General features: G+C 44.1%; 1 protein-coding gene across 1 annotated transcript in view; it reads right to left on the bottom strand.

Moving 5' to 3' along the window:
- Window positions 1-536: 536 nt before the first annotated feature.
- Window positions 537-24,542, bottom strand: part of SLC22A15 (solute carrier family 22 member 15) — an 86,097-nt gene continuing 62,091 nt past the window's right edge. The window contains exons 7-12 of the mRNA XM_044238984.1: window positions 21,906-22,046; window positions 19,634-19,719; window positions 6,816-6,936; window positions 5,264-5,336; window positions 2,055-2,243; window positions 537-1,724 (exon numbers count right to left, since the gene is read on the bottom strand). Of these exons, the coding sequence (XP_044094919.1) occupies window positions 1,635-1,724; window positions 2,055-2,243; window positions 5,264-5,336; window positions 6,816-6,936; window positions 19,634-19,719; window positions 21,906-22,046 (700 nt within the window). The 3' untranslated portion in view covers window positions 537-1,634. The remainder of the gene's footprint in view (window positions 1,725-2,054; window positions 2,244-5,263; window positions 5,337-6,815; window positions 6,937-19,633; window positions 19,720-21,905; window positions 22,047-24,542) is intronic.

The raw sequence follows: 24,542 nt of genomic DNA, 5'->3' as shown, positions 1-24,542 counted from the left end.
TAAAAATGATATTGCAAGTATCATTCACATCCACAGTTTTCGTGGTCAGAAACAGCAATATTTATTAGGTCCTTACTGTGCCTAGGCCCATATTCTTCTGGACACAGCAGAGAGAAACAAACAGCAGCAGAGATGGCCCCTATGTATGAAGAGCTCAAAATAGCATCAAAGGCATAAAGGACATAAAAATACTTTAACCAATACCAAGGTACAGACTCAGAGTGTAAACCAAGAGGTTAATGTGGAAGCAGCTGGGGAAGTGTCAGAGCCAGCTGCGGGGGGATGCCTCCGAGACTTCCAGAAGCAGGCCCCATGACGTCTTCTCTTTACCTCCAGTGCAACTTCTTTCTCTGGGAGTTAGTAAAATGGGAAATTCTGAAGACACAGTAAAGTTCCTGGTTGGGAAAGTGGCCTAAAGGCCTATTGCACAAACTTGTTGACTCCAGGTTAACACTCCTACTTGAGATAGCATTCAAGTTTCTAGGGAAACAGGTCCTTTCAGCATATGATTTTAGAAAACTATGTGTGACGGACTTAATTGAAAGTTGGCAGTACTTCATGAAAAAAACCACTCTTCCTATGAAATTACTTGCTTCCCACTCTGACTACAGAGGCAGGGACTGACCTGGGATTAGAAGTGTTCAAATTCTTAACGGTCGCCTAAGTGCCTCATTGCACAATGTGGAAAACAGAACGAAAACCCGTGACAGGTCATTTTCTTTTCTTCCTTATAAAAGCTGCCCCTTTTCAAGGGCTTGACATGTCTGTCACTCTGCGGCTGCCCTCCACCTTCACGAAGCTTCATCCCTGTGAGCACAGTTCTGAAGTGATTGCTGGTACTGGAATCTGAGATGGACCGGTTTCTGGAGTTGTGCCCAAGTCAGAACTGAGGAAGTGACACAAGCTGCCTGTCCAAGGGAGTGAGTGGACTGGGAGCTGCAGCCATACCTCTGGCTCTGAGAAAAATTGCTTCAGTACAGTTGGCTTTTTCAGGGGATGGTCTGTGGGGCTCAAGACACAGGGAACTCAAGCCAACCCTGAGCCCGGGAAGCAAGGGGTGGACCCACCTCTCATCAGTTAGGGGAAAGCTGGAGGCCTTGGGCCACACACAATGTCCTCTTAGTGCTTTTCCTCTGGCATGAAACTGGAATGTGAACACCAGTCGGCCTCGAGAGATTCCTGGTGAGGCACAAATGATAAGGGGTAGATGTCAAATATGGTATTAGGATGAAATCTTAAGGATGGTTTGTTTATCTTATCCCACTAAGAGGGCAGAAGGAATTTTACACGTCTGCCTTTAGGCATGATCAAGGATAAGCAACATGATCAGACTTCCAGAAACAAAGTAGCTTTCCACTCTGGCATGTAGATTGGAGCTCTCTGGCCAGAAGTCATGGTTCAGAAATGAACCTGAACCTCCGACTAATGAACAACTACTCGCTCAGTACAGTGATGTCCTCACTCATGAAATCTCTTCTCCATCTTCCTTTGCGCCTGAAAAAAACGAGCCGCGCTGAGGATCTTCCATGTGTGTGCAAGTGTGTACTTCCACGGCTCTCGACGCTTCCCGGGAAAGCCTGCCTTAGCTAGAGGCGAGGAGATCGTCTGCTTGTGACGCGGGATCCGGGGCCACTTCACTTAATCATCTGGGTTTCTTCGTTCGCATCGAAGAACTCTTCCTCTTCCTCACTCTCACTGCCTACCGTGTCGTCCTTGTCCTCAGACTGAAACGGGAAAGGAGAACCAGAATGGTCACATGACCCCATGACATTTCTAAAATGAAAATGATTAACTAGCACTCAACCGACAAATGAATCTTTATGACTTCTTCTCCCCTAAGATTTTACCCTAAAGTGTTCTACGAAAGTGAATGACTCACCGGCCACCTTCATTTCTCTAAAAAACCAGCTGCTATTAATCCCACACCTTTGTTTTCCAACAGCTTTGCTTGGTTCTACTAAATGTAACCAGAACATTCTCTCCTCCCGCCCCCGCCCCCAAACCATCATCCTCCCAAGTGATACTTGTGAATGATTAAGAAAACCACACCCTACCTGTGGGGGATCCAAGGTCTGTAAGGACAACGCTTCCTCCCCCAGTCTCCGATATGAATACACCTGAAGGTCAGAAAATGTCTCCAGCAATGGGCTGTTAAGGGTTTCTGGCAGTAATAAACTCAGGAGGCCCGAAGTCAGGCCGGTGGCTCCAAAGATAATGAAGGGTAAAGACCATTGCACATATCTCTGTGGGGGCAGAGAGTAGAACAAAAACATGAAAACTCGGTATCCAGTTCCCAGCATGTGACATCAGCAGTCTGTGCCCGGGGCATGGCCATGCTTACTATCCAGGTCATGCCTTCCCACTAGAATACACTAGAAGCCACTTCTTCCCCCATGGAGAGTTACCCTGGAAAATCATGGAGTGGTTGCTTGGGCACCGAGCCGTGGGGGTGGGCACACAGAAAGGCCTCAGAGGTACGCGGCTCAGAATGGAAGTGGGGGGTGGGTAGTGCTTTCACTACAGGCAACTCCCTTAGAACACAGGGATCTCCACATACGCTTTGCTTGGGAGGTACCCCAAAGACGTGATCACCATGAACCTGAAAGTTCTCCACACTCGTAACAGCCAAACCATCCCCCCACCCACCAAGCTCGCTGATTCACTAAGTAAGCACTGAGTAAGGGACAGGAGGGGCTCAGCGGGAGAGATAGGGAGGGGGCTCTGTGATCAGGTTCATAGCAATCCCCAAAATGTGGAGGTGTGAGGAAACCAGAGATAAGGGAAAACACCAGATTGCCTTGCCCTAGGTGTCACCCTGGAGGGGGTTCTTTTTTATGGCAGTCACCTGGGATCTAACAGAGAATAACCAGACCCTTTAAAAAAAAAAAAAAAAAGTAAGCTGTTAAAGATGTTATCACTGGTCCTTACACAAAGGTGCTATCAGTAGAGAAATTAAAAAGATTTAAGTTCCCTGGTTAGCGGTCAATAAAAGACCTACCCTAAAAGCCCTCAGGGGCAGCAACCCTGTTGGGGCCCCTCTCCCTCCTGAGAGCTTTTTTTTTCTCCTGTATCCCTGGTTAATAAAAAATCTATCCCTTTCCTCTCTCCTCTGTCCACAAGATTCATTCTTCAGCTCCGTGAGACAAGGACCCCGCTCTCCCACGTCAGCAACACACCTGGGAGGACAAGGGTTAAAGGTACGAATGCCCTGAAAAGAAAAAGAAAACCCTAAAGAACCCTGGCACATCCGTGCGGTTTGGAAACTCCCCGAACCGGACAGGGAGATAACAGCTTTGCTTCAGAGATCCAACAGCCTTCTAAGGAAAATGTACAGAGTTTCTAGAAACACAAACAGGTTCAAAGGTAACAGCACAGAAAACTGTGTGCTGCTCTCCAGCCACTGGCGTGTTGCTCTGGGGTCCTTTCTGAGCTCATTAACATTCTTGAGTTCTTATGAGGAGTTGTTTAGCTTTATCTTATTTGGGATTCCAAATTCTGTGGATAGGACCACTCCTAGTTAGGATATCCTCTGCCTGATTTTCCAGAAGTAGAGAGATGATGGACAAGGCAGGGTAGGGGATGGAGGTAACTGGGCAGAATCTCACTTCTGGATCCCACGTGCACACACAGGTCCAACGCTGTGGGTGTGCTGCTGAGTCATGGGGGACACAACGCTCTCACCTCTTCTCAACTGAGCAGGAACAGAGACCCAGGGCTAGGTAGTCTACTGTTCTAGGAGAGCCAGACAGAGTCCAGAGATCTTTAGAGATAAACCCCTAATGTCCCACACACTTGACAGAATGGAACAAATATATATTAGAGGAAGGGTCTGACCGTGTGAAATCAAGCAGGAGACATGGAAAGAGATACTCATGAAAAGGAAGTGTCCTGCAAGTCAAAGACAGAAAGACCAGAAAGATTGAAAGGAAGAAAGAAAGAGAACGAAAAGGTCACGGTGGGATTTCAGAGACACCTTCCTATACTAGGGAGACCAGGAAACCAAAGAGATGCTGTGAGAGAAAAAGCTAGTTTTCCCTTTGCTGTTTTTCCTGCTTCTCCGGGTGCTCAGACCTGCACCCCCACTTGACTTCACACGGGCTTATAATGCAAATCACAGGGTCCTTTTTGCAGGGGCCAAGACTTAATGATTTCTCTAGAGCAGATAGCATCTCAGGAAGGACCAGGGGAGAACAACCAGGTGAAGCTATTGTATGCCCATTCCAGACCACTGGAGACATTCTACACATCTCCATGCCAAGACCCCTTGGCTCTAAGGAATAACACCGGTGCCCTTGTCTTGGTTCTAACCGGTTCCTGGATGCCTCGATGCCTGAGAGGGCACGTACACCAGACCACTCCCAGGCCCCTGGACAAAGACGAGACTCCCCCAGTCACTCCGTCTGTATCTGGTCTCTCTGGATCTTCAATGAACTGTTTCACCTCTGGCCAGCTCACTTGACTGCCATGATGCGTGAAGCCAAGGACTCTCTTGGCTGGTCCTGCAGGAACCCCCTGGTTCCCTGGACCTGGCCTGCTGGCATGGTTAGGAGGTGGGGAGAACAGCTGTCTACAAAGCACATCCAGTCACCCTTTGTTGAGTACCGGCTGGGAGGGCCACAGCAGAGACATGCGCAGGGGCTCTGTGGATTAATCCATCACAGAACCAGAACATTTCAAGACCGGAAGGATATTCAGGGCAGCTGTTAAGTCTACCCTCTTTCTCTAGACTGTGAAATTTAGAAAATGCTAAAAAGCTCTTAATAGACCCATGACTAGGCATGTTTCTCTTCTAATTTTCTTGTCTAAATGGTATGACTTTGGGCAAGTTATGTAGCCCGTTTCTGCTGAATTTCTCCTCTTTAATAGAGGATAATAACTATCCCTGCCTCACATGGTTCTTGTGAAGCTTGCGACAGATGTTGAAGTGCTCGGCACAGAGCCCAGCACACTGCAGAAGCTTCACAAATATTCACTGACTGACTTATGAATGGAGACAGGAAGGGGCATGCTGGTATTAGCTAACTCTCCAATGAATGCAGATAAGCAGACACTCAGAGTCTCAAGGGTGAGAGCATCCTGGGTCAGAGCCCCTGTGTCCTGAGCTAAATCTAAATCCATAGTCCATAATCTAAAAGAGACAAGCTTCCCACTCGGGGCAGGCTGATCTTCAGGGGCAACTGTTTGTTACCACGTTGTAAGCAAAGGTACAAGCATTTCCAAAGCAGAGAATCCAGAAAAACAAAACCAGGAGGTACAAACCAACCAGTGAGGGGATGAAGGGAGCAATAATCCCACCAACTCGGGAGAACATAGAACAAGTTCCAAGCCCAACGTTCCTGAAAGGCATAAAAAAAAGTGGAAAATCAGTAAGTTCTGGGGCGGGGGGGAATGTAAAGACCCTGTAATGGGCCAATAATAATAAATCCCAAGGTGGCAGAAGCACGGTCTCCTTTAGAGCAGTGAAACTATTCTGGAACATTCTGAGGTGCTGGAAATGTTCTGTAACCACACTGTCCAATATGAAAGCTGCTAGACACCTGCTGCTGAGAGCACTGGAAATGAGGCTAGTGAGAACAAGGAACCGGGTTTTTCATTTACTTCATTTTAATTAGTTTAAATTTAAATAGCCACACGAGCCTAGTAACTACCACACTGGACAGTGCAGTTATCACAGAGGACGGTGCAGAAATGACCATGTGAATATTTCTTGTCCAATGTTCTTAATGGGTTTTTGTGGGTGAGGTTTCCTATGAATTGATATACCCGTGGAGAGCCAGGGTTTTAGGATCTGAGAAGTCTGCCCATTTATTTAAATTCAACTAATTGACGATTCAAGGGTCAGGCCTATGAGTAGGAATTGAGCACCTATTCTCAGGAAACCAGGAACGTTACCTTTGTGAGGAGTACAGCCATGCAAGTGATGGGAGGGAGCGGGAATGGGAGTGGTTACAGGTGGGGTGGCCAGACATCACCCTTTCGCCCCAGCCTAATTGCTCTCAGAAGTGTCCCAGTTTGGACAAAATGGTCATCCTTGCATCACAGCTGGCAGCCAAAGAAAACAGGTCGGAGGAATAATTAGGAAATGACTGGCCCATCACAGACAGCCTGGGAAAAACTGGGGGGGGGATTTAAAATTAATAGGTGGAAAGAATTATTAAGTTTGCAAGGATGAGGGAAACATTTGGAATGATCTCTGAAAAGCCTGGGGAAGTACTGAGCTAGGAAAGCCCTGCCTGGCCCACAAAGGCAGTTCTAAGAAGACTGATCACATCCCTGCCCTCCACATTTGGTTTTCAGACTTATTTTATGAGGGGAAACTTCAGACAGAATATGTTCCCTTTGATAGGAGCGTGTCCTACTCATTAAAACCACATTTATCAACTAGTATGGAAACCTCATCTTCACTTCTAAGTGGAATTACCTTTTTAACAATGTGTATATTTTGGGTGAAGATGTAGGTTCTGTGACAACAGGGACCAAGTCCCCTTGCCTGACAGGTGCCTGACACAGGATGGGTGACTGAATAAATCCAGTCTGCCGAAATCAAGATGGCATCCAAGCAGTCTTTGGGTGATGGGACGTGTTTAGTGTAGAGGACTTCTCTCACAATTTACATGAGGCAATTTAGCTCAAAATATAGCTACATTTTCCTCAGCCAAGTGGGCCGAGTGCGGTCCACACAGGCAGTTTCTGGGCTTAGGCCAGCCTGCTGAACTGTTGCTGGCCCACCCTAACTATGGTCTCGGTGGAACGAGAACCATACCTCCGCTGTGGCAAGCGTCTACCGCAAAACATGCAGGGTGTGTGAGGCGCACCTGATGACCGTGGGGTACAGCTCAGAGGTGTAGATGTACACCACGTTAAAGGCCGCGCTGATCGTCAGCTTCCCGAGCAGAGACAAGGAATGGCTATTCACCACTGCAAACACACCTGTGTCTGAGGAGGACAAGGGTAAAATACCGTGAGGTCCTTCAGGAAAAAAAATGCCTTCGAGTGACACACTGACTTCTGAAGGAGCCAGAGACGCGAGTACTGATGTCGAACAGTGAGGAGGTAGTATGACAGGTTACCATTCAGGTTGAGTGAGCACACACAACACATGCCTGCAAATATTCTCCCAGTGTCTTGCCCAACCCCCTGAAATCTTCCACAGTGGAGGTCATGGTGGGGATTAAACTTGCTTCCTCCTCAGTGACAGAGCTCTTGGAAAACTATCCTGTGGTAAAGCAAGCTTCATGGCGGATAGTAAATCTCACCGAGCACGGAGACTACTTGCCTCTCCTTCCCAACCTGGCTCACCAACCAGTGACGTGAAATGGTGGTTAGCATGACAAGCTCTGGTGCGTGCAGGGAATAAGTCTGACGGATGTAAGAGGCAGAGGGGAGGTCCAGGAAAACCACTCTCTTCAGTGTGCATTTCTTGGTGTTCCATTGGAAGATAAGGAATAACCCCATTAAATGACTACCAGAGGGTATAAATCATTAATGTTCTTTAAAGAACAAGACTCTAAATATGGAACTACTTTTAATTTTTCTTCCTGCCCAACTTCTTACTTGAATTACTAATCACTAATGATATTTCAGTTTCTGAATAGATAATTTCTTAATGTTACAGATATTTCTTAATGTTATCTCTTTATATAAAATGCAAAACTACAGATTATGGCAGTTCATTTCTTTATCAAAAATACTATCAATTATGCTGTGGTTCTTTCCTTTATTAACATTTTTCTCCCCAGGATCTTGCAATGCAATCATTCCCTTTCAAACATATTTAACCTCTCCCTTCAATAACCCTGCAGACTCTGCTCTCAAAATAACAATTTATCCTTCTGAGGAATAAAATCTCATTGACTGTGTTGTACTTACCCCCTTGACTAGCAGACATCTTCAATGAGTGACCAATTCTCCATTTCCCCAAATAACTGCCCTGTAGCTCACTACAGTCTGGCTTCCGATAACACGCTCTCCTCAAAGTCCTACCCTTGAAGGTCAACAGCAAGGTCCTAATCACCAAAGTAATTGCCTCTCATTCTCCTTGACATTTCTGCCAAACAGGATACACTTGTCCCCTTCCTTGGGGCTGCATGGCCCACAGAAACCACTCCTTCCTTAAATAACTCAAAAGCAATATTCCTGCCTTCCTTTGACCTCCACTGTCCCTAGTCCCTGACCCATTCAACTGGCATGCTTCAGACACACTCCTGGAGGGCCTTCCTTTTCTATCTTGTCTGCATCGAGTTACCTCAGACTAAGGCTGGTATCCCGCTCGCGTCTGTGCCTCTCGCACAGTTCCCATAGGACAATACTCTGCGGTGCTTGCTAAATATTTGCTGAACAAATTAGTAGAAGGACTACAATAGGGATTAATTTAGTGCAAAGAATCTGTGTTCATGCTCTCTCAACTTCTAAGGAGGGAGGCATTTAAATACTCCATCCTAAAATATGCTTCCCCTTCCTCGCCTGACTATGAAATAAATCTTCATCTACTTTAAAGATGGTGCCCTGAGCACAGCGGCCCAGGCACTGCCAAACCCGACCATCTGGGGCTTTCTCCTCTTCTGCCAGGCAATTTGGAAGAAGATGCTAGCTCTTTTAAGTACTGAATATATTATATGAAGCCACGAGTGCTTCTGGAAAAAGAATGCTGCCTTTTGGCGTTTACCACAAGATCCATGTCTATGCTAGAGATCTAATAATCTCCTCCATTAAACCAATAATAAGGGCAATTCTTCAGTTATTTTCCAGAAAACTTAGTGTGTTGTGAAAAGGTATTCGGTAGCCTTGACGCAAACAGGAATCTGCACATTTGCTTTACTGCAGATGAACTCTGGGACCGTTTTCAACCCGTACGGGATGGCATCTTTCAGAACTGTAGAGCGACGCTCGGTAACATCTTTAACAACAGGGTAGGAGATTGCTGTCCTGAAAATTGAATTCAAATGGCACACCACGGAAGGCTTTTAGCCAAATGCCCACAGACACCAAAGCTGCAAGAAGCCTTTCCCGTGAAGCTCAGGACACTTCCGTCTGGAAGCCATCTGGGGAGCGAGGCTCCAGCTCCGTCCCCACAGAGCTCTCCCATCGGCCTCTCAGGAGACGCTCATAACTTAACTTCTCTCCTGTGTTCCTGACACTGGAGTCCAGTCACCACCCGAACCTCGGGGAATTCACCTTATCCCCAGGTAGCCCGTGTCAATTTTGGTAGCTCTGTTTATTAGAAAATTATTTCTTATTCTTTCTGAGGCAGCTGTTGGGCAGTTGGTCATCCTGAATCAATGTTCAGAAGTGCTTGGCAGCCCCTGGGCTGGTTCCTTGGACATCTGACTTTGGTTCTTTATCTGAATATAAAATCAGATTATTACTGGCTATTACCAGCAAAAGTACAAAGTGTTTAAAAAAAGGAAAACTAGGGGTACCTGGGTGGCTCAGGCGGCTGAGCGTCTGCCTTCAGGTCAGGTAATGATCCCCTGGGATCAAGCCCCGTTTAAGGCTCTCTGCTCAGTGGGGAGCCTGCTTCTCCCTCTCCCTCCCCCTCTGTGTGCCCTCTCCCTATCAACTTGTGCTCCTCTCCCTCTGCCAGCTGCTCTGCCTACTGGTGTTCTCTGTCAAATAAATCAATCTTAAAAAAAAAAAAAAAAAGGAAACTAAACTCAATTATCTTTGAGGGGAAAAAAGGTAATTCTCAGAACACTTGTATCTTATATCCTTCAAAGCACTGAATTCAAGAGGTTGTAAGTTTATTCCAATGAAGAAGCTATAAGGACATCATTTTTGGAACTAGCTAACTAGAAGTTTTCTCAGAGTCTATCTGAGGTTGCCAGAACAAAAATTCTCAGCATGTTATAGTCACATTTCATTGATCCCAAATAGTAAAAATTCAACTTAATCATCTACTTCATTCATTGGATGATTATGAAATATTTTTGATTGCTCATGCATATGTTAAAAATCTTCAAGACAGCAGTATGCCCTCTGTTATGATATACACACAGGTGGGCAAAAGAACCTAGAATTCATTTGCTCCCCTCCCCACTTTTAAAGAAAAATACCATATATGCATAAAGTTCTGTCACCATAGTTTCACCATTTTTAAAATTTCACATGAATGATATCATTCAGTTTGTAGACTTTTGTGTCTGGCTTCTTTTCGTTAGCATGAATGGTTCTGAAATTTATCCATGTTGTTGTGTGTAATCAGTAGGTCACAGTTCAATCCTTTTGTTGTTGTTCAGCAATATTTCATTGTAGGAATAGGTCACAATTTGTTTATCCATTCCTCAGCTGATGGGTATTTGGGTTCCTTCCAGTTTGGGGCCATTATTAATAAAGCTACTATGAACATTTGCATCAAAGTCTTTGTGTCCATCTGTGTTCCTGCCTCCCTTGGGTAAAGGTGAGTTATATGGCATATGTATGTCTCCTTTTTAAATAAGCTGCTAATGTTTTTCAAAGGGTCTGTTCCAGTTTACACTTCTATCAGTGGGATATAAGAGTTCCAATTCTTCCTTATCATTGCCAGTGATGGTATGGTTGGTCTTTTAGATTTTTTTTTTAAGACTTTATTTATTTGAGAGAAAGAAAGAGAGCCAGGAGCAGGGAGAAAGGACAGAGGGAGAAGCACACTTCCCGCTGAGCCGGGAGCTCCGACATGGGACTGAATCCCAGGACCCTGGGATCATGACCTGCACCAAAAGCAGATGCTTAACTGACTGAGCCAAACAGGCACCCTAATTTTAGCCATTCTAATAGGTGCGGAGTGGTACATTTAAAAAAAAAAAAAAAAAAAAAAGGAAACTAAACTCAATTATCTTTGAGGGGAAAAAAGATAATTCTCAGAACACTTGTATCTTGTATCCTTCAAAGCACTGAATTCAAGAGGTTGTAAGTTTATTCCAATGAAGAAGCTATAAGGACATCATTGTGACCATTGTGGTTTTGATTTTCATTTCCCTAATGTTAAATAATTGAACATCTTTTCCCATGCTTATTGACCATTTTCTTATCCCTCTGGAGAAGTGTCTGTTCAAATCTTCTGTCCATGGTTTGTTTATTTGTTTGTTTCTCATTATTAAGCTGCAAGAGTCCATTCTGTATTCTGGGTACAAGTTCTTTATCAGGTATATGTTTTGCAATTACTTTTCTCAGTCTGCACCTTGCTTTTCTTTAGTTATGTCTTTCAAAAAGCAAAAATTTTTCATTTTGAAGTCCAAGTAATGAATTTTTTTTTTTTGCTTTGTGCTTTGTGTGTCCTATATAAGAACTCTTTGCCTAAACCAAAGTCACTAAGATTTTTCTCCTACATTCTCTTATGGAACTTCTGTAGTTTTAGGCTTTACATCGGAGTCTCCCAAGGAGTTAATAACTGCGTATGAAGTGACAGGCAAGTTGAAGTTAGACTGCTTGCACACAGACAGCCAATTATTCCAGCACCAGCTGCTGGAAAGATTATCTTTTCCTCATTGAGCTGATTTGTCTTTTTGCTAAAAATCAGTTGACTGTGTGCATTTTTCTCTATGTATGTTATAATTGGATAAAACATTTTTAAAAGGTGATCAAAATTCCAGCCCCCCTCAAAAAATAAAATAAAAATCAACTGACCACATGCGTGGGTTTATTTCATACTAAATTCTATCCTATTATTTATACGTCCATTCCTACCTGACAATATCATACTATCCTGATTAATGTAACTTTGTAGTAAGTTCTAAAATCAGGTAGGATAAGTTAAGTCCTTCAACTTTATTTTTCTTGATAAAAGTTATTTTTGGATATTCTAGGTGCTTTACATCTCTATAAAAATTTTGGTATTAAGTTGTCAATATCTGTCCGCAAAAAAAAGGTCTGTTGGAAATTTTATTGGGTTTGATTGTGCTGAAGATAGACTGATCTGGGGTGAACTGATGACTTAAAGAAGATCTTCCAACCCTGAATGGTAATCTCTTCATTTATTTTATTATTAATACCACCAATTCATTTATTTAGTTTCTTCTTTGATTTTCTCTCATCAGTTTTGCATTTTATAGCTTTGCACAGGTCTAAAACATTATTTTGTAAAATTTATCTAAATATATCACATTTTTATTAAAAATATTTTTTCAATTTTAAATTGTTGCTAATATATAGAACTAAAATTGTGTCACATGACTCTGTGAAACTCATTTATTAATTTTAGATTTTTTTTGGTATATTCTCTAGATTTTCTATGGACACTCTCAAGTAGTCTTGTGAATAAGGACAGTTTTACTTCTTCCTTTCCAATTTGGATCCCTTTAATTTCTTTGTATTACCTTATTGTATTCACTAGTAATTCCAGTACACTGTTCCACAGAAGTGATAACAATGGACATCCTTGCCTTTGTCCTGATCTTCGAGAGCAAGTATTTGCTTTTTAACCATGAAATGATGTTAGCTGTAGGTTCCCCGTTGATACCCTTTATCAACTTACTACTAGTTGCTGCTGGTTTCTGTAATGAACGGATGTTCAATTCTCATAAGTGCTTTTTTGACTTGTTTTGAAATGATCTTTTTTTTTTCTTCTGCCTTTTTAAAATGGCGAATAACACTGCTTAGCTTTTGAATGTCAAATCAGCCCTGCATTGGGAGCATATCTCTTGCTTGGTCATGATGTATCGCCCGTGCTGTGCACTGCTGGATTCAATTTGCTAATATTTAGTTCAGGATTTGCCTCTATATGGGTCTGTGGTTTTCTTGTAAATTCTTTGTTTGGTTTTCGTATCAGGGTAATTGCTGGCCTCACAAATGAGGCTGAGGGAGTATTCCTTCCTCTTGTATTTTCTGAAAGAGCATACAGAATGGCTGTTACCTTTTCCTTAAGTGTTTCAGAGAATTCACCAGCGAAGCCAGCTGGGCCAGGAATTCTCTTGTAGGAATGTTTGTCCCCGCAGATTCAGTTTCTTGAATAGAGAGGTCTATTCAGCTTATCTGGATTTTTTAGTATACTTTGGCAGCTTGTGTCTTTCAAGGAATTGACCCATTTTGCCTAAGGTGAATTTACTAGCATAAAAATGTTCAGTGTTCCCTTACAAATGCCGACAGGTTCTATAGGTTCCCCTCTTTCATTCCTGATATTGGCAATGTGTGTCTTCTCTCTTTTTCTTATATTAGTTTGGCCAGAGGTTTATTGATTTTATTGATCTCAACAACCAGATTTTGGTTTCATTGGTTTTTCCCTAGTATTTTCCCGTTTTTATTTCACTGATTTTTTGCTCTTATTATTTGCTTCCTTGTCTGGCTTTATGCTTAATTTGCCTTTTTTTTTTTTTTTTTAAAGTTTGTCTTCTATTTTCTTAGGAAAGAAGTTTGATCATTCATTTGAAAACACCTTTATTCTGATATATTTCTAATTAAATTTTCTCTAAGCACTATTTTATTGCATCCCACAAACTGAGATAGGTAGGTTATGCTTTAATAACTGTTTAATTAAAAACGTTTCCAGGAGCGGGGCAACCTGGGTGGCTCAGTTGGTTAGGCAACTGCATTTGGCTCAGGTCATGATCCTGGAGTCCTGGGATCGAGTCCTGCATCGGACTCCTAGCTTGGTGGGGAGTCTGCTTCTCCCTCTGACCCTCCCCTCTCTCATGCTCTCTCTCTCTCAAATAAATAAGTAAAATCTAAAACAAACAAACAACCCCCCCCCAAAAAAACAACAAAAAAACCCCCACCAAAAACTATTAAAAAAAAATGTTTCCAGGGCACTGGGTGGCTCAGTCTGTTAAGCATCTGCCCTCAGCTCATGATCCCATGGGCCTGGGACTGAAACCCCCATGGGGCTTCCTGTTCAGCAAGAAACAGACGTTTCTTCCTCTCCATCTGCTACTCCCCCTGCTTGTGCTCTCTCTCTGTCAAATACATAAATAAAATCTTTTAAAAATATGTGTATACTTTCTAATTTCCTTTCTTCTTTGACCCATGGGTTTTTAGAAGAGCGGTTTTTAAAATCCAAATATCTGAGGTTTTCCCTGATATTTTTCAGTTACTGATTTCTAGCTTAATTCCACTCTCATAAAACAACTATTTTTGGAAGATTTCAATCCTCTTTAATTTATTGCAACTTGTCTTATGGCCCAAACGTGGTCATTCTTGGTGAGTATTTCATGTGTGCCCCAGAGGGAATGCATGTTCTGCTGTGTCCGGGGAGAGCGTCTGAAAAATGGCAGTTAGGTTATGTTCAAGTCTCCGTATCTGTAGTTACTTGCTGTCTGATTTTTCTATGAATCGTTGAGGGATCCTGAAATATCCAACTCTAAGTTGGATTTGTCTATTTACTTTTTCAGTTCTATCCAATTTTCCTGTATTTTGAATCCGTCACTAGATGCTACACAATCAGTACATTACATCCTCTCGATGAACAGACTTTCTTGTTAGGTGTTTCTAGCTTTCATCAAAGGATCTGACCATCTTTCCTGCAAATAATTTTTTCTTTACTTCCTCCTTCTTTGATTCCAATTACAAATACATTAGGCTTAGTGTTGTCCTACAACTCATTGATGCTTTGCTAACTTTTCACTCAATTCTTTTTTTCTGCTTCATTTTGAATACGTTCTTTCCTTTCTTAAAGACTTTATTTATTCATTTGAGAGAGAGAGAGAGAGAGTACAAGCAAAGGGAGAGGCAGAGGCAGAGAGAGAGTTGACTCTCCGCTGGGCTGGGAGCCGGATGTGGGGCTCCAGATCCCAGGACTGGAAGATCATGAGCTGAGCTGAAGGCAGGGGCTTCTTCTGAGACACCCAGGTGCCCCTTGCCTACTTCCTTTTGTTATGGCTTTCACTGATCTTCTGTAACTAATCTCATCCACTGCATTGTTTTTCATGCAACATATGCTTCATCTCTAGATATCACACATGTGTCTTTTATAGCCTCTGTTACTCTGTTCATGATGATCATGCTTTCCTCTATCTTCTTAAACATGGACTATATTGATAATAGCCGTTTTATTAAAATTCTTATCTCCTCCTTCTATTGTCTGGGTCATTTCTGGTTTTGTTTCTATTGCCATGTCTCCTGATCATAAGTGGTATTTTCTTGCCTGGTAATACTGGCAGGATGCCATACACTGTGGATGTTACATTGCTAGGTGCTGGATTTTATCATATTCCTTTAAATACTGTCGCTCCTTAGTCTGGGATGCAGTTAAGTTACTTGGGATCACTTTATCCTTCTGAGCTTTTTAAAGTACTTTGAGAAGCAGAGAACAGCCTTTGGTGTGGGGCTTCTTTGACCCAGGAGGTCTCTACCCAGAGCAGCACACCTGGCTGAAAAGAATGCAATGTAGGCATGGCCTTGGGTTCCATGATTTGTCCTGAATGCTGCTTCCTGGCTGTCCTCTCTCTCTGGCCTCAGTAGCCTCAGTAGCTTCCTCAAACGCATGCACAGATCAGTAAGCAGCCAGAAGACTCGGAGGCCCCTTCTGCAGATCTCTGGAGTTCTTCCTCTGCGTATCTTACTCCTCTCCAGTATATTTTCTAGCAAATTCTAGAAATCTTGGCCTCTCCAAGTTTTAATATTACTGTCTTCTGAATTTAGGAAAGCACCAGGATTTGCTGGGCTCCCCGTCCTTGCACCGTGATTCTGAGATGCTAAGTGAGGTCACAGGGAGCACGTGGTTTCCTTCCATTTGGGGATCACTGTCTGTCCTGGGCAGCCTATTGTCCAGTGTATGAAAATCAGTATTTTCTCTGGTTTTTTACTTGTTTAAGGCAGGAGGATAGCTGGTCTCCATTATGATTGTAGTCTGAAGTTAAAGTCCCCACAGCATTTTGTGGTCAATTCTCATATGGTATCTCCTGACTTCTATTGTTGTTGTTGTTTTTCTCTAATCATTCATTTTCTTCACCAGATTGTAAGCTCTTTGAGTCCAGGGACTAGGTCTTGTTTATGAATAGGGTCCTTCCTACAGGAGCACCAGAGAAGTCAAGTGACTAAAGAATGGGCAGACCAAGGTTGATAAAAGAAATGAGATATAAAGGTGCTCGGCATAGAGTCTGAGGACACTCTTTCCACTGTGAAACTTGCTGGTCTGGTCGTGTGCTGTGACTCCCCCATAGTCAGTCTCTGGCAGGATTGCCGCTGCCACGAACCTCCTTACCAACGAAAGCCCAGCATCACTCTGACAACCCAAGTCCTTGAACCCTGGCCAATTCCCAACAGACCTCTCCACTGAAGAGTTAAGAAGTGGCTCTAATTAGGCAGCATTAATTTTCTAAGACAACAGCCTCACCATGTGCAGTGAATACTTTGGCTATAAAACTCTAAGAGGGCAAAAAAACATTCCCCAAACAGCACAGATTGTAAAGTCAGATAGACCTGAAATCTGAATCCTAAGTGTGCTGCCTCCTTGCTGTGCCAACATAGACAAGTTGCTTGACCTATGTGAACTTTAGTTTTCTCATCAAATGCGGATAATATGTAGTATCTTCTGTATATGAAGAGAACCCAGAATATAGTCAACTCTTCAGAAATGATAGTATTGGAGGTTTAATCAGGATCCTTTAAGCAAGGATAGAAATCAAAATGAATGATGAGAAATCTGTACAAAAATATTAGTGGCCACCTGGTAATACTACTCGCAGGGAGAACATTCACTTGGAGGCCAACCAATGTGCAAATATGCACCGGGCAAGACAATTTGCCTAATAATTATAAACCACAGCCTGAGGAATGCCAAACAATGTGTTTGCTAGCTGACTTGTGGTTTCTTCTAGAGGTGTACCTGTATGTCTGTCTGCGCCTCAGACACAGAGAACCACAATCAAACACAGGTACCAAAAAAAAAAAAGCTGGCAGGGACCGGGACACCTATGTTGGCAGAAAGAGAGTGAAGATGTGTTTAGTGGGGAAAAGTGAGGGAAAACAGGTACAAAAAGCACTGAGAAGATGGTGCTAATAGAATTTTTCAAACTATTAGGTCTCTTTCTTAATATATATTTATCAGAACTTTTGTAAGAAGTAGCTTAAGGCTCAGAACTTTGAACACACCGAGATTTAAAAGAGATCCACTGACACGCTTTAAGGAGTAACTATGAAAGCTTCAAAGAAAGTTTAAGGAACAAAATTTTCAGCTCAAAGAAGAGAAGATTCAGGAATAGCTGACTCTCAGAAAATATAGGAAGGATTATGCAAAAAAAAAGGGGGGGATGGTGATGCTCATCTCTCTGTCTCTAGTGACGAAGCTCGGTTGTAGCGGAAGAAGCCTGTTCTCATGGCTATTAAAAATAGAAACAATTTTATAAGGATATAGTGAGATTTCTTTTCCTGGAAATCTTTAAAAATAGACTTGACATCCACTTTTCTAAGTATAACAGAGGTACATCCCCCTGGAGTACTCCTCACTCCACGTCCACCTGGGGGGCACCATCAACAAAGGGCTCACTCGAGCTTCTCTCTTAAAACCAACCACACGTAGGGACACCTGGGTGGCTCAGTGGGTTAAAGCCTCTGCCTTCGGCTCAGGTCATGATCTCAGGGTCCTGGATTGAGCCCCACATCGGGCTTTCTGCTCAACAGGGAGCCTGCTTCCTCCTCTCTCTCTCTCTCTCTCTGCCTGCTTCTCTGCCTACTTGTGGTCTCTGTCTGTCAAATAAATAAATAAATAAAATCTTAAAAAAAAAAAAAAACAACAACCCAACCAACCACACGTGAGCAGAGTGAGGCCAGGACTGGCTGAGACCACACACCTGCATCCTCTGTGGGCTTTTGCAGAAAGCACCATATGCAGAGTGTTGGGCGGTGGGCTGGTTCCCCACAGTGCATAGCTATGTGGGAGGGGGAGAGACATGAACTGGCCCTGCTTGCAGGGGGTGACAGGTTCCAGGGGTGCTTATGGCAACAAGGAGAAAGTTTTGTCTACAAGGCGACAACTAGAACTGGCCTATGCCAGATAAAAACAACGGATTCCCAGGTTGTCTGTGAAAAACAAAATCTGAATCTAAAGCTATGATGATCTTGGGATGCCTGAGTTGAGCATCTGCCTTTGGCTCAGGTCATGATCCCAGGGTCGTGGGTTCGAGCCCCGTGTTGGGCTCTCTGCTTCTCCTTCTCCCTCTGCCCCCTACTCGTGCTTTCTCTCTCTCTCTCTCTCACACACACACATACACACACACACTCCCTGTACCAAATAAATAAATAGATGTATTTTAAAAATAAAGCTATGATGATTTGAAGCCCACGGTGGTCTGTCAGACAAAGAGAACCAGGCCCTTGCTTCTATAAGCCCACACCACGGCAAGGGCGGAGGACTCTCCCTTTTCTGGCATTAGCAGATGTAACAATTTCTTTAGAGAGTCACAAATGGGCAAACGTATATCCTCTAGTTTGTGTGATTCCATGAACACCACGCATCATACAGGTCACATCCATGGTAGTGAACAAACCTCCCTCTGGGATCAAGACATAGAACTTGAGGAGGCGACCAGCAGCATAGTGTACCGGGAGCTACAGAACCAGAACACATAGCCTTGGGGTCTTTGGTGAGAAGCAATGACAAAGGAGAGTTTCCTATGTGATATGATGGTCAGGATGTAAATTCTCCAGCTATGTTCCGAGCAGCTGTCAAACCTTCCATGAAAACACCTCACCGTGATTCCCACCTGAAGTAAAAGCTCCGGGATGGAGACTTCTTAAGATCCCTAAGCACCCCCCCCACAGGGCCCCAGCAGCAACGTATTCATTATGACCCACTCCACACTGTTGGAAATCACTGGCCGACTCAGGTTTTGACAAGACAGCTAGTATGTGTCAGGTGTGCTAGTGCAAAAAAAGGGGGAAAAAAAAGGCTCAGTGACTCAGTGGGTTAAGCCTCTGCCTTCGGCTCAGGTCATGATCTCAGGGTCCTGGGATCAAGGCCCACATCAGGCTCTCTGCTCAGCAGGGGGCCTGCTTCCCCCTTTCTCTCTGCCTGCCTCTCTGCCTGCCTCTCTGCCTGCTTGTGATCTCTCTGTCAAATAAATAAATAAAATTAAAAAAAAAAAAGGCTGAGAACCATCCTTCTCTAACATAATTTCTACAGAGGGACAGAAGTCAAGTTAGATAAGAATGCACAGCAAAGCTACAAATATATAAAAATACCAAAGTTTCCTAAAGATGTTTTGTTCACAGTTTAAAAAAGACTGGGAACATGTCTATTGTCACCAACAGAGAACAGCACCCTTACTGTGGCTGCTGTTATGATCGGGGGGTCCCAGGGGTATAGCTGGATATGCCCAGGGTGCCAAAGCTGTCTCTGAGAACCAGGGACTCTGACCTCTGATCTATGATTGTCCAGAATGGAGTGTGCAAATCTGTAGCCCTGGACGGAGCTTCTCCCTCTGCAGAGCTAAATGGTCCTCCCCATCATCAAATAAACAACTCTAGCATCACCAGTGCTGCAGCCCAGACACCCCAGATGGTAGCTTAATCGCCTGAAAGAATTAATAGTGCACCTCTAAGCACATTATTCACCCAGAGAATAGTTCAGGCAATGGGAAGAATCTGGCCTATTATAGCCCACACAATCGCTAAATAATATGCAATCACAGAAATGAAGCATGGCATATGGTAATCTCTCTACTATATTGAGATTCATTGTAATAAAAGTGCTGTTCAAAACCCTTCTGTAGAAATCTGGAAGGCATACCTTTCTTTTCTGGAAGAAACATTATAATAAGACAAGCCAGTCCTCCTAGGCACAGAAACGCTGCTAATGTCCGCTTGCGACCAAACCTAAACAACAGAAAGACGTTACACATTTCTCTTGAGGATCTTATAAATTCATCTGCTTTGTCTCCTAAACCTTCTTCCTGAAATGTCCCTGCTTTCATTATATATGCTTATCGTTGCTTAAGGAATGGGTGGCAGATGTGACTGACCAGGACATAAAATACAGAGCCATCACAAAACCGGGAACACTGGCTGGATGGCAGGATCGAATGACGAGTGGAGGGGGTGGGGGGGAACACTGAACCATTCTACCGATTTCTGTGAGGGCTCACATGCTGAATGCTCTCCATCTTCCTTAGTCCTCACAATAAACCTGTAAGGCATGCGCTGTGCTCTCCATCTTCCAGAGAATGAAAGTGAACCATGGAGAACTGAGTCTTTAGCTCACTTCTTCTCGTGACCTGGATCTCTGGCAGCTCATTTTTAAAATTTTATTTAAAGTCAATTAATTAACATGTAGCGTATTAACAGTTTCAGAGGCAGAGGTCAGTGACTCGTCAGTTGCATACAACACCCAGTGCTCATTCCATCAAGTGCCCTCTTGAATGTCCATCTGCCGATTATCCCATTCCTCCCTTCCCACCCGCCCCCCTCCAGCAACCTTCAGTTTGTTTCCTATGATTAAGAGTCTTTGATTTCATCTTGTTTCATTTTTCCTTCCCTTCCGCTACGTTCATCTGTTTCGTGTCTTAAATTCCACATATGAGTGAAATCCTACAACTGTCTTTCTCTGAATGACTTACTTCCCTTAGCATAATAACCTCTAGTGCTATCCATGTTGTTGCAAATTTTAAACACTGTAAAACAAGGCTCTCTCTCTTAAAAATACACACTGGAAAAAAAATTTCTTGTGAGTATGTCAGAATTAAGTGACATGTATTGCACACTTCATCAAGGGAACTAATTTTCAAAGAATTGCTGGAGGCTTGGATGAAAAGCACTGGTATTAACGAGACTCCCTTCACCAGGGGCCTGTGACTCGCCAGGTCCCCTGTAGGAACTGCCACAGTACTTATAACCTGTATAATAATTCTGCCAGGGAATTTTAGAAGCCCAAGTTTAGGGATAAGTACACAGAAGCTTACCTGTCGAAGCCATCATGTGTCAAAGTCATCAAAGTAACACGTGGCTGAGACTAGATCTGAACTCAGTGGTAGTGGCTGGGAGACAGGACGACACGTGGGTCTCTGGGTCATTGTGCCTCATTTAACGTCAGTACTGAGAACCTTCCAGTGGACAGGTGCTACGCCAGGCAGGCATGGGGGATGCAAAGCCAGAGAGGCTGCTCCCCAGGACAACACCCTTCTAAACCCTTTGTAAGGGGCCCTCAGAGGTGGGCAAGGAGGGGCGTCTGGCTCAGTGGAGGTGATGGGGACAGATTTCTGAATATGCAGCCTGACTCGGCTCTTGGACCATGGTGACAGCAAGCTCAGTCCTTAACAGAGGGGGCAGCACAGATGACTGGGACTGCCCCCAGAGAAAAGCTGAACAGAGTCTACACCCGCCCTTCATAATGCCCTGAGCCCACCACCCATGACAACAGCCCCAAGGGTAGTGCAAAGGGAATGCTGTCTGGGTGAAAATGATGATTTCTGGAGAATGGGAAACACACAATCCAGCTGCTTCACACTGAATGGGATTTTCAGTTGCCCTGGTCAGGGCTCAGTGACAGAAGCGACCTAATAGGGAAACTGAGGAAATGGAGTTCTCTTATTATAAAAGAGAATTCTTTTTAAAAGTATTGTAAGATACCCCATGAATAAGTAGCAAAAGCAGGGTGAATTCCTCCCCTCATTGAAGTCGAGTGGGTCTTAAGAGGTAAGAAAAGTCTTTTCAGGTCCTCCAATTCTATGCTTGTGTAAGAACCTCTACATGGTAGGGGCTGGGTCGACCGAGCTCCTTCTATACAGAGCCAATAATCCTTTCTCTTGGAAAAGCAGACTACCCACAGACTCTACAAAACCCGGTGGTAGTGCCTTTTAATACTGGATTGAAAACCTACATAAATATGAAACCCAAACTCTACCACACTAAAAAGTGAATTCCAACTGCATTTGGTCTGAAAACAATTCTAATCACCCCGGAGTGCTGAGCGGATACTGCCTGTCGACCAAGACAATGATACTTAGGTATTTATGGATACGAGCGTGTAATCCTACGTGGGGCCCTCCATACTCAATTCGACTCACCATTTCTGGTTAATTAAGTAGATGCAGATGGGGTAAGACGGAATCTCTATGAGGCCAGACAGGGCCAGGTTGGCATAAATATTTCCGCCGAGATCCCCTGCGCTCAGAGTGAGGCCGTAGTACACCAAGCTGCACACGAACCTGCAGTTGGGGTGAAAGACAAGAAGGCCAACAGGAAACGCACGTGAGAATCTGCCGGAGAAGGTCCAGTCACTGGTTCAGTATAATGTCCTCTGTCTTAAGCAATCAGCTTGGCGTTCCCACAGACCTTTCCATCCCAACCTAAATGTATTCTTGGAAGTGGTTGAGTGAGGCCTAGACGCTCTCTAAAGCAGATGAGTGGCTACTTCTGGAAGAATGCAGACACCGTCTGTCCTTCCATCATGCACACCTGCCTTCAGCAGAAGACAATGACTATTCTCGCTTTATTCAATCCAGCAGTTTATAAACACTGGCCGCAGGCGACTGCTGTGTTATTGTCCAAAAGACTCTAGGAAAGAGCTCCCGAGGGGAAAGTCAACAGGGCACGGTGTTGAGAGCATGTGCTGAGAAGTGACCAGATGGTCAGTGGGTCACCTGCAGGCCAGAGATGACTGGCTCTCCAACCCCCTGACCAGGTTCTCGACCCACCCAGACAGGAAAGAGAAAACCGGGAGCCCAGCGGAGGCAGGATCCTCCAGGAGTGTCAGCTGAGGAAGGACCTTCGGAGAAGCCATCAGTTTATTTCTGCGTGCTGTTTCTGCAACACTTGGGGATGGGCTCCTAGGTTGCAGGAACTGGCCTGGGAACAAAGGAGCTGGGGTAGGGGGTTGTAAGCAGACCAAAGTGCCACCCTGAAGCTTCAGGTGGGGGTTTTCTCAAGCAGAGGGAAGAGAAGAAAACAAACACCTGTGCCTAGGAAACTGAATTATTAAAAACAAAATGAAACAACAGAACAAATAGAAATAAACCACCAAAAGTAGGCTTTGCTGGTTCTATAGATGCATTTTGGAAACCACACATTTTTATACACTATACTACAGGCTTTGGAAGTCCATCAGTTTTCACATTTTTGCAATTCACCTGATGGGTGTTTATTACAGGGAAGTTTCTGTTGGCTTCCCTTTTGTTTTCCTTAGAAAAAGTCGGAGGAGCTGTTGCTACAACAATGAGATCAAACAGGAGAGGAGAAAGCTTTCTCTCCATCTTGCCAAAACAGCCAAATGGGCCGGATGCCCTGGGCTATTAAGAAGGCGCTGCAGTGAGGAGAGGGATGGGAGCAGAGGAGAGGGACCTCTGGAGCTGGACTGCTTAGAGGGGCCTCCCTCCCTGGCAAACAGCTGGCCGCAGCAGCTACGTCCCATTATAGCTCACTGCGTGGAGCTGTCACTCATGTACTAAGGATGATGAGCGGTGTCGAAGCCATGACATCATATGTAAGGATGCAAGGTGACACTGAGCTGTTTTGCCTGAAGCACCTACCTTGTCTGCAAGCAGTAAGCTAAACAAATATAAACCCATGCAGCTTTCTGAACTATTTTAAAAATCCTATCTTCCCACAGTAGACATCCTCCTCTGCTATGCATTGTATGCAGCGGTGTGTGTCTACTCTGCACTTAAAATAGAAAGCACCGAGGGTGGGGGTGGGGGGCTCAGTGGGTTAAGCTCCAACTCTTTTTTTTTTTTCCAATTTATTTATTTTCAGAAAAACAGTATTCATTATTTTTTCACCACACCCAGTGCTCCATGCAAGCTGTGCCCTCTATAATACCCACCACCTGGTACCCCAACCTCCCACCCCCCCGCCACTTCAAACCCCTCAGACTGTTTTTCAGAGTCCATAGTCTCTCATGGTTCATCTCCCCTTCCAATTTACCCAAAAGCACATACCCTCCCCAATGTCCATAACCTTCCCCCCTTCTCCCAACCCCCCTCCCCCAAGCAACCCACAGTTTGTTTCGTGAGATTGTCACTTATGGTTTGTCTCCCTCCCTATCCCATCTTGTTTCATGGATTCTTCTCCTACCCACTTAAGCCCCCATGTTGCATCACCACTCCCTCATATCAGGGAGATCATATGATAGTTGTCTTTCTCCGCTTGACTTATTTCGCTAAGCATGATACGCTCTAGTTCCATCCATGTTGTCGCAAATGGCAAGATTTCATTTCTTTTGATGGCTGCATAGTATTCCATTGTGTATATATACCACATCTTCTTGATCCATTCATCTGTTGATGGACATCTAGGTTCTTTCCATAGTTTGGCTATTGTGGACATTGCTGCTATAAACATTCGGGTGCACGTGCCCCTTTGGATCACTATGTTTGTATCTTTAGGGTAAATTCCCAGTAGTGCAATTGCTGGGTCATAGGGCAGCTCTATTTTCAACATTTTGAGGAACCTCCATGCTGTTTTCCAGAGTGGTTGCACCAGCTTGCATTCCCACCAACAGTGTAGGAGGGTTCCCCTTTCTCCGCATCCTCGCCAGCATCTGTCATTTCCTGACTTGTTGATTTTAGCCATTCTGACTGGTGTGAGGTGATATCTCATTATGGTTTTGATTTGTATTTCCCTGATGCCGAGTGATATGGTAAGCTCCAACTCTTGATTTTAGCTCAGGTCTTGATCTCAGGCTCGTGAGATCGAGCCCTGCATCC

This window comes from Neovison vison, chromosome 2 (assembly GCF_020171115.1).
Source record: "Neovison vison isolate M4711 chromosome 2, ASM_NN_V1, whole genome shotgun sequence".
Taxonomy (NCBI): domain Eukaryota; kingdom Metazoa; phylum Chordata; class Mammalia; order Carnivora; family Mustelidae; genus Neogale; species Neogale vison.
This window is presented reverse-complemented; position numbering and strand designations above follow the sequence as displayed.